Source organism: Odocoileus virginianus, chromosome 5 (assembly GCF_023699985.2).
Source record: "Odocoileus virginianus isolate 20LAN1187 ecotype Illinois chromosome 5, Ovbor_1.2, whole genome shotgun sequence".
Taxonomy (NCBI): Eukaryota; Metazoa; Chordata; class Mammalia; order Artiodactyla; family Cervidae; genus Odocoileus; species Odocoileus virginianus.
Window position 1 is genome coordinate 83067694 of NC_069678.1, and position 9698 is coordinate 83077391.

At 53.3% G+C, this 9698-nt stretch overlaps 2 protein-coding genes across 5 annotated transcripts in view; one reads left to right on the forward strand and one right to left on the reverse strand.

The window, feature by feature from the left end:
• The first annotated feature begins 3817 nt into the window (after nucleotides 1-3817).
• On the forward strand, nucleotides 3818-6656 carry HYI (hydroxypyruvate isomerase (putative)). 2 transcript variants are annotated; one of them, XM_020914689.2, is made up of 9 exons: nucleotides 3818-4154; nucleotides 4236-4320; nucleotides 4658-4774; nucleotides 5356-5470; nucleotides 5790-5868; nucleotides 5958-6007; nucleotides 6112-6181; nucleotides 6269-6403; nucleotides 6502-6656. In XM_020914689.2, exons 1-9 carry the CDS (start codon nucleotides 3956-3958, stop codon nucleotides 6573-6575), a joined length of 924 nt encoding a protein of 307 aa, XP_020770348.2. In that variant the 5' UTR covers nucleotides 3818-3955; the 3' UTR covers nucleotides 6576-6656. The 2 variants fall into 2 exon arrangements, with proteins under 2 accessions (XP_020770348.2, XP_020770347.2); XM_020914688.2 differs by lacking the exon at nucleotides 4658-4774 and having other exon boundaries at nucleotides 4236-4347.
• SZT2 (SZT2 subunit of KICSTOR complex) overlaps nucleotides 6649-9698 on the reverse strand; it is a 54906-nt gene continuing 51856 nt past the window's right edge. For all 3 annotated transcript variants that reach the window (XM_020914685.2, XM_020914684.2, XM_070468302.1), the window contains 4 exons: nucleotides 9214-9619; nucleotides 8985-9101; nucleotides 7642-7710; nucleotides 6649-7480 (listed from right to left, as the gene is read on the reverse strand). In XM_020914685.2, the coding sequence (XP_020770344.2) occupies nucleotides 7337-7480; nucleotides 7642-7710; nucleotides 8985-9101; nucleotides 9214-9619 (736 nt within the window). In that variant the 3' untranslated portion in view covers nucleotides 6649-7336. The remainder of the gene's footprint in view (nucleotides 7481-7641; nucleotides 7711-8984; nucleotides 9102-9213; nucleotides 9620-9698) is intronic.

Sequence of the window (9698 nt, forward strand, 5' to 3'; positions counted from 1 at the left end):
TTCTCTCCCTCTCCAGAAGTCACCATCATCTTGAATTTTGTGGTCGTGATCACTTGCTTTTCTTTATAGTCTTACCACAGATGTTTGTATTCCTACACAAGGTATTGCTTGGTTTTCCCTGCTTTCGACTTCATGTAAGTGGAATCATACTGTATATATTTCTCTGTGATTTGCTTCTTTCACTCACAATTATGTTTCTGAGATTTATCCATTTAATGTGTTCATACTGATGTTTTCAATTTGATCCAAAGTCACTAAGTCTTCATGCATTACTCTAATCCAAGAGCAACTCAATTTTATCATTTAAGTCACTGGTTTCCCTTCACTTTTATAAACAACACTGCAGGGCCATACTACAACTCATCTATATATATATATATATATATATATATATATATCGATGGACATTTGCGTTAGTTCCTTATTTTTGCTGCATAAATAGTGCTGCTATGAACATCACTGAATTATTCTGGGTACTCTTCTCCACAAAGTTCTCAAGGGGATAAACCTGAACATGGAACTGCTAGATCAAAGGTATATGAATGTTCAGCTTTAAGAGATAATGTCAAATTAATTTCCAAAGTGGTCGTAGTAACTTATACTCCTATCAGCAGTGAATAAATGTTCCAGTTGTTTCAAATCCCTTCCAATACTTGCTATTGTCTATCTTTTAAGGTTTTTTTTTTTTTGCCAATCTGGAAAGTATTAAATGAAATTTCATTAAGGCTTTGATTTGCATTTCAAATATGAGTTGCAATATTTTTTTATGACATTGGCAAGTGCAATTGGTGATCAAATGAGACTCTGAACTCTACGTGCAAGTTTCAGCCATTATCCACATAATTATTCACAAGCTCTTGTTCTCTTAACTGATCATCATACCTGTGAACATTCTTTAATTAAAGTTAAATGCAGGACTTCCCTGGTGGTCCAGTGGTTAAAAGTCTGCCTTGCAATGCAGGGAAAACCGGTTCAATCCCTGCTCTGGGAAGATCCCACATGCCACAGCTTGCTAAGTCTGGGAGCTGCTGATATTGAGCTCACGCTCCGCTTGCTACTGAAGCCCGAGTGCCCTAGAGCTGGTGTTCGACAAGGAGAAGCCACTGAAATGAGAAGTCCATGCGTAGCAATGAAGACTCAGTGCAGCCAAAAATAACAAGTAAATTTAAAAGAAAAGTTAAATGCAAAGAATCGAGATTTGTAATAATAACTTAGTGTAATGCTTATTTTGCAAGGTGGGATAAGGCACAGACAAATGATGACTAAAGAAAATAATTTTCCTGGGCATTGTTCTCCTCTTGTATATGTTTTGATACATTATGTGAAGGTGGATATAAGGAGAAAAGTGAGTCATGAACATCTAGTTTATACATTATCTCTGCTGCCCTAAAATGGGTATACAAGCAAAAAATGAGTAGACCATTGGAGCCTGAACAAATCTTGTTCCTGGTAAAGACCCAAGAAGATGGTGGTGTTTTTAAAGTCTTAAATAGAATTTGCATACTCAGAGATTTACAGTGAAGTGTTGATAAGGAGTTACTTACCTTAGATGTTACTCCGCGTTCAACAGTGGATCATAAACATGCTGAACTTGAGACCGATTAAAATGCTAAGCTTAGTGAGGCCATATCCTGATTGGACAGTACCCAAGAAACATGTCAGGCTTTCTGGATAGATCAGCTGGTAAAGAATCCACCTGCAATGCGGGAGACCTGGGTTTGATCCCTGGGTTGGGAAGATCCTCTGGAGAAGGGAAAGGCTATCCACTCCAGTATTCTGGCCTGGAGAATTCCATGGACTCTATGGTGAGTGGGGTCGCAAGGAGTCGGACACGACTGAGTGACTTTCATTTTCACTTTCTTCCAAGAAACATGTTCCTGGAGGAGTCAGAGTTCAAAGTAAAATGCAGAGGGGCAAGAAATAAAGTGATTTGATTTCAGGTGAGCTGACATCCGTCTGTTCGTGGAGGCAGGGCTGAAGAAACAGTACCTGCCAGGAACTTGGATTAATTCTAACTCTCAGCCTGGCCCCGGGGTGGCAGGGTGAGCCTGACTTGAGATGCAAGTGAGCAGTGACAGAAGACAGTGGACAGGGGTTCTCTGAGGTTGCACTTCAAGCTGCCTTTTGTCAAAATTAGCACAGGAAGCAGATCAAGATGGCTTCTATGCATGTGTCATCTGAGTGTAAAATTACGTTTTTGAGAAACCATTCCCAGGTGGCGCTAGTGGTAAGAATCCGGCCTGCCAATGCAGATAGACTTGGGACGGGTTAGATCCGTGGGTCGGGAAGATTCCCTGGAGGAGGGAGCGGCAACCCACTCCAGGTTTTTCCCCTGGATAATCCCATGGACATGGACAGAGGAGCCTGGCCAGCTGTAGTCCATAGGGTCGCACAGAGTCGGACACAACAGAAGCGACTTAGCGCCCACAGCACATTAGCACAGTCATAAAAAACTTAAGCATGGTCCTACTTTTTCACCATGTAATCCCAACCTGGAATCTGCCTATTCATTTGGGTTGAACGTGAAGGTGAAGTCGCTCAGTCGTGTCCGACTCTTTGCGACCCCGTGGACTGTAGCCCACCAGGCTCCTCTGTCCGTGGGATTCTCCAGGCAAGAATACTGGGGTGGGTTGCCATTTCCTTCTCCAGGGGATTTTCCCGACCCAGGGATCGAACCCAGGTCTCTCGCACTGCAGGCAGCCGCTTTAACCTCTGAGCCACCAGGGATTCAATTGGATTAGTGTGGCTGAAATAAATCTATTCGGATGATCTGAAGAAACACCTGGAGACTACAGACACAGAAACCAGGGAAAGTCTAAACATCCTGGCTTGGGGAAGCGTAGACCTGGGAACTCTAAAGCAGCGGTATCTCAATGTGCTACGCCTACTCGTAGTGTTCGGTTATTCTCCTTCTCTGTTCTAATTTTCTTCACCACTTGATTCCGGCTTATTTAGTTTCTACAGCCAAAACCATCTGCCAAACCTATCGCTTACTTGGCTCTCAGCATTTCCTTGTTAGAACTCTCCAAGAGGGAATCTAATTGGCCAGATTTAGCTTTACAAACTGGACAAGGGTCTCGGGCCCGTCTGTGGATTGGCTGCGCTTGGATCAGATGTCTTTCCGTGGCCCAATCAGCTGGGGCTGAGAGGGGACAGCCCGCCCACAGCCGCTCGGTGCGGAGTCCAGGGGTGGGGTCAGTTTTCCTTACAAAGGACTTTGAACTTTGTACCTACAAGAGCAACCTGAGAAAACGGTACAGAGATGGAACCAAAAGGTGCATTAAAGAGCTTTTATAGCACGCACACGCGCGCGCGCACACACACACACACACTTTGAAACCCTTGTAAGCATGGTCAGTTCTAGGCTGTTCAGGTGTGGAATGAGCAGCTAATTCAAGGTTTTCTCGGGGAAAACGAAATAATATGCCATAAGACCTCATATACACTGTGATCAGGGTTTTCTAAGACAAGACTGCACGTGTTTAGTTTTTGCCCTGTACAGGAAAGTTAACGGGTGAGTGGTGTGGCACATGGCTTTCAAAAGTTCTTTAATGAACAGATACTCTGGTTATAATGAAGGTAAACACCAAGCGTTTGTTAGCATCCACGTTCCTTCACCCTAACTGGGCCCGCGCCCCCTCCCCGTGCCTTCCCCTCCCGTCCGGAAAAGTGCACTTTCCTGGCAGGTCCGCGGCTCTTACCACCCACGAGTCTCCCAGCCCGAGGGCCGGCACCCAGCTCGCGGCGCCAGCGCGCCCCCACGCGGCCGGGCCGGGTTCCTCCACCACTTCCGAGTCCTCCACCCTCTACCCCGCCCCGCCCCACAAGCGCGGCCCTCCCGCCTTTTCCCCGGCCCTGCACGCCGCTCGGACCCTCTAGTCCCCCGCTAGACCCTGCCCGTGGTTGCAGGCTTCTAGACGCGGAGACTCCGCCCCGCGCGCGCTCTCGAGTAGCCATGGCTCCACTCCGCTTCTCGGCCAACCTGTCGTGGTTGTTCCCGGAGCTCTCGGGCTTTCCCGCGCGGCTCCGGGCCGCGGGCAGTTCGGGCTTCGAAGCGGCCGAGATCGGCTGGCCGTATGCGGAGCCGCCGGAGGCGCTGGCGCGCGCGGCGCGGGAAGCCGGGCTACAAGTCGTGCTGATCAACATGCCCCCGGGTGCGCCGGGAGGGCCGGGGCCGGGACAGGGTGGGGCCGAGGGGGGAAGGAGCAGGGAGTTGAGGCCTATTCTTTCCGCAGGAGACAGAGAGAAGGGGGAGAATGGGCTGGGGGCTGTTCCCGGGAGGCAGGCGGCCTTCCGAGAAGGGCTGGAGCAGGCGGTGCTGTACGCTAAGGCTCTGGGCTGTTCCAGGTAACCTCCCCTCTCCACTCCCCCGCCCCCATAATCCGCGAGAGGAGGCTCAGGGGTAGTGCCGTCTCTGCCTCTTCAGTCCTGGTCCCTTGTAAATCGCCTTTTGCATTTCATCTGTGTGTATGTCACTCAGTTTGCAACTCTTTCTTGCTCACCTCATGCTGGGAACTCAGTATGACCTGGGACATAACACAGTCAACAAAGCAGTGGTCCATTAAGAGGACTGGTCAGTTCAAGGAGACTCTGGGAGCAGAGTGGGTACTAACTCGGTCTGGGATCAGAGAAAGCTTCTTAACAGATAGTGATGTAGAACTGGGTTTCAGTGGTGGGTACTTGCTTATCAAAGGAGCATTCCAGGCAGGGATGCAGTAGCCTCACGCCCCTGGGGCTTGGTGTATTCCACAGAGTTTATGAGGCTGGAGGTGAAGCCTATCTGCTTTGGAGGTGGCTGAGAAAGATGAGGCGGTGAAGGGAGAAGGTGGGGGACTCAGAGTGGGGCTGATCAAGGTAAATGTCAAATCCTGCACAGGGCAACCAGGCTGAGAAGGAACTGGCAACAAGCAGTTATGGGGCAGAGGGAGGAGTGTGTGTGCAGAAAACAGATGGGAAGAAGCTAAGAAACAGATGCAAGGAGGAGAGGCAAGCAGCATGGAATACCTGAGCATAAGGGTCAAAGTAATTTTTTAAAGGTGAGGCCTGAGGAGAAGGGCCATGGAACAGAAGAATCTGGATGCACAGGAGGGGCTGAGTGAGGACCTGTGGTCTCTGAAGCAGGAGGATGGTGGGCCTTCAGAAGGAATCTGGGAAAGGTCTTGGCCTTACATTGACATAAGTGTTTGAGGGCGCTGGGAGGCCTGAGCACCACAGCCAGGTGGTCCTGACTGGAGACCTGGGGAGACGGGAGGCTGGTGCAGTGGGAGGAAGTGAAGTGCCCAGGGAGCGTGGGAGTGAAGGCTTCTTCGCTGAGGATGGACTCCACAGCTCCCTCCAGCCCCATTTTCCCCACAGGATTCACCTGATGGCTGGCCGAGTGCCCAAGGGGGCTGACAGAGCCGCGGTCAGGGGTGAAATGGAGACAGTTTTCCTGGAGAACCTCAGGCACGCAGCTGAGGTTTTGGCTCAGGTGAGACAGTGAAAGGGACTTCCTAGATGTCACAGTGGTAAAGAATCTGCCTACCAATGCAGGAGACGTGGGTTTGATCCTTGGGTCAGGAAGGTCGTCTGGAAGAAGAAATGGCAACCCACTCCAGTATTCTGGCCTGGGAAATCCCATGGACAGAGGAGGCTGGCGGGCTACAGTCCATGAGGTCTCAAAGTTGGACTCGGTTGAGCATGCACACAACAGTGAAAACGCATACAGACACACATACTTCATGCATATATGTATGTGGAGGGGAAGCACAGTAGGGGCGGCTCTACTCATGGATCTGGCCTGTTGCCAGGAGAACCTCGTGGGACTGCTGGAGCCCGTAAACACCCGCATCACGGATCCCCGGTACTTCCTGGACACGCCCCAGCAGGGTAGGCCCCCAGCCCCCTGCCGCCTCCTGTCCATTGATTCTCGAGCCCTCCTTGAGTCTCATGACCCCCGTCCCTGGTTTCTCTCCCAGCGGCAGCCATCTTACAGAAGGTGGGAAGACCCAACCTCCAGCTACAGATGGTAAGTGGGGGAGAGGGCGCGCTTTTCAGAGGGCCCGTGTTCTCCAAATCCGGGGACAGTGGTGCGGGCTGCAGGGTCTCTGACGGTGGGAATCTCTGCCCCAGGACTTATTCCACTGGCAGATCATGGACGGGAACCTGACGGGGAACGTGCGTGAGTTCCTGCCCATTGTTGGTGAGGCCCCTTTCTTGGCTTCTTCCTGGTCTGCCATGAGGTCTCCTCTGTCCTTCCACTCTTCCCACCCCCTGCATCTACCCCCAGGGCACGTGCAGGTGGCACAGGTCCCGGATCGGGGGGAACCCGACAGCCCCGGAGAGCTCAACTTCTCGTATCTGTTCCAACTGCTGGAAGATGAAGGATACACAGGCTTTGTGGGCTGCGAGTACCAGCCTCGAGGTGAGGGTGGGCTGAGCCTGGCCCCTGGAGGGACAGTGTCGGACAGGGGCTGTCTTCCTCCTCATGGGCTGAGATGCCTCGTGCCCTGCTCCCCTCAGGAGACACAGTAGAGGGCCTGAGTTGGCTGCGTTCATACTGGGAGATGAGGGGCCGCCTGCAGGCTGGCCAGTGAGGTCCTGCGCTCCAGCCACATGCCTCTGGGATGGTGAGCAGCACCACTGAGTCTCCTAATAAAGACAACCCGCTGAACGTTTCCACGTGTGTGTGTTATTGGAGGGGGGGGAGGACACACAGTGTCTGACTTTTCAGTTTCTTTGGGTCGTTTCCCTCCTGCAGAGAAGGGCCATACAGCTCACGTTCAGGTCCTCCAGTCTGCCGGGTTGCTGTGTGTGTGCTCCTTGTGCACAGACAAACCAACAGTACGACGGCCAAGGGACTTGCCCATGGCCACAGCTGCTCCAGAGGCAGAGCTGGGATTCGAACGGAGGTGTCTTATCTCAAAGGCAGTTGTCTGGCAGTGACGTTCCAGTGGGAACTGATGACCAGAGGGCTCATGATGGGGGTGGGGAAGGTGGGTGTCAGACAGGATTCAGGCAGAGCAGCTCTAAGGGGTCTACCTGCCACCTGATATGAAGAATTCCCAGACTCAGCCAGGTGAGCAGAAAAGAGGAGTCTCCTTCTGGAAGGGCCCGGGGACCTTGGAGGACATGGGCACCTCAGGAGGTGAGCGGACCCTCTGGAGCTCTGCGCTGCTCACTGGCAGCAAGTGTTTAAGGAGCGTAGCTCCTGCTACCAGGCCCTCAAGACACATTCACATGACCTCTGACATCCCTCAGTGTCCAATCTTGCCCAGGGACCTGGAAGGGCTGGTCTAAGATTTCAAGTGGGCAACCTTCCAGAGCCATGATTCGAGGACATTCAGTGACCTGTCCCTCAGAGGAGGCGGGTCCAGAGGGTGAAGCAGGCTGTATTGATGACAGACTCCAGGTGGTGGTAGGTGGAGACCAGCTGGGCGGGGGGGCTCTCGCTGTCCTGGGGCTGCACGGGGAAGGGCTCTCGGAAAACCACCGTCAGAGACTAAGGAACAGGGGGTGGGTGCAGTGGTGAGAGGCAGGCAGGCTGGGCCCAGGAAGCAGGGCTCCCCAACCTCAGCAGGCTCTGGGGTGGAGCATTTGGGGTACAGCCTCCCACTGGGGCTGACACAAAGCCCCTCAACAACCCCCCACCCCTGTTCTCACCGTCTTTCCCAAGTGGGAGTCCAGAAACACTAGCACAAAACAGTCCGTGAACTTCTGATTCAGCACAACCTAGAGCCAAAGACACAATGAGATGATCAGTGAGGGAGAGACTCTCCATGAGGGCATCCTGGAGGTGGGACCGGCCTGAGGAAGGCCGGCTTTCATTACCACCTGACCCCGCCCGCGCTGCAACCTTGCTCCTCATCCTCACTGGCTCCCAGTCAGCCTGTCTGGCGAAGTCAGGATGAGGCGGGTGGTCCTTGACTGGAAGGCCCTGCACAAGCGGGCATCACCATCTGAAGCCTAGCAACAGAGGGGGGCTCTCTCCCCTCAACGAGAGCCTTCCCTGCCTCCTGGGTTTTGTGTCTCTGGCCTCCCGGATGTCCGTCCGTGTAGCCCAGCTTTGTGATCTCTCTCCAAGCAGTTTCTTCTATGCCTGGGGCTTCAGTGACCACCTGTTCATATAAGTGCTGCCTACACTCCTCTCTCCTGAGCTCCAGTCCTCGATATCCGTAGACCTTCTAGACTGTGGTCCTGCAAGGTCCTCTTGGGACTTGACTCAACTCATTCCCCTTCCCCCAAACTCATTCCTGCTCCAGCATTCTTGCCACCCACAGAAGCACCACCACCTGCTCACACTCGCCCACACTACTGCAGCCTTACCCTAACTAACTAACCTCAGCTTCTGGGTGATGCTTTGTCTTCCCCACAAGCACCATGTGGCAGGACCCCTCACCATGGACCAAGCACTTTTTTTCCAGAAGTCTCTTGAACCTCACCCCTCCTAAACTGCTGCTCTCAATTGGGCCCATCCTTGAGTCTTTCCGTCCCTAGTGTCCACTGAGATAACTCTCTTCTCTCCACTGCACTTCCCAGCAACCTATCAGCCTCTAATGTGCACTTGTGGAGATGGTGGAAAAACAGCTCCTGGGCCAGCAGGTTCGGGGTGGAGACTTGAATCTGCACTTCAGCCGGCTCCTAGGTGGGGCTGATGCTGCTGGTACGAGGACCACCCTTTGGTAAAAAGTCTTGAAAGCCCAAGAAGTCCTTTCTGGGACTTGAGTCTCCATGAACTAACCACTTAGAAGGTTCCAGAGCTTGGCCCTTGGGATCACTGGCCAGGGTTGGTGCCTTTGAGGGTCCTGAGAGCACAGCCCTTGGTTATTCTCAGTGAGTCACATGCTATGGCTTGGTGCTTGAAGAGTTTTCCTCCTGTCTACCTGTGTAGTCACTCCATCTCAACCTCCCTCCAGAGCCTATGTAGTCAGGCTGGGGCTCCTTGAGGGGGACCCTGTCATCCCTCTGATGAGGATTTCTTTCAGAGAAAGGTCAAAGAAACTTACCAGGTACTGAGTTCCCAAGTCTGGGCTCTGGAAATGGCGACAGCTCTGGGGAAAGCGGCTCAGGAGAACCTTGATCAGGCTCTGGTACCAGGAGACTGTCATAGACAGGAAGCAGTCCTGGGGGAACGTCCACAGGCATGGATCTGTTGTCCCAGAGCCACCTCTGAGACTCCTGCAACCTTTACCCTGGCTGCTGGTGGCATTCCAAGCACCCGTCCCACCCCCTTACCAGCTGCGGATCAATGTCCCCAATGGATTTGGCATGGACTGCTTCTAGGAGCTCCTCCAGCTCGGCCAGGGCCAGGCGCCCCCCTAGCCTCAGCCGATCAGGTCCTGGTGGTTCCAGCAAGAAGAGGCGCTTCCAAAGGGTGTCCCGCCGGCAGTGCCCTCCAGCCAGCCGAACCAGCTGAGCCAGCCGTGCCCGTGCCACACCCACCTCTGCAGCCAGTGGGGGGAAGAGGGGAGCTGGTCCGGGGGCCAAACCGGCCCCGGAGGCCTCCCCAGGGCTACTGGCTGAGCTCCCAGGGGCCTCTGGCTCAGGCGTCAGTCTGGGAGGCTTCCGGAGCCGGCGCATGTCCGCAGTGAGTCTGGGGAACAGCTCTCGTTGGCTGGTGAGCACCACGAAGAACTGCAGCCTAGGGTGGGCAGGGGCAGGAGTGTGACAGTCGGTAGGAGAGACAGGGCAAGGACGGGGGGCCACCAGGCAAGAGCCGC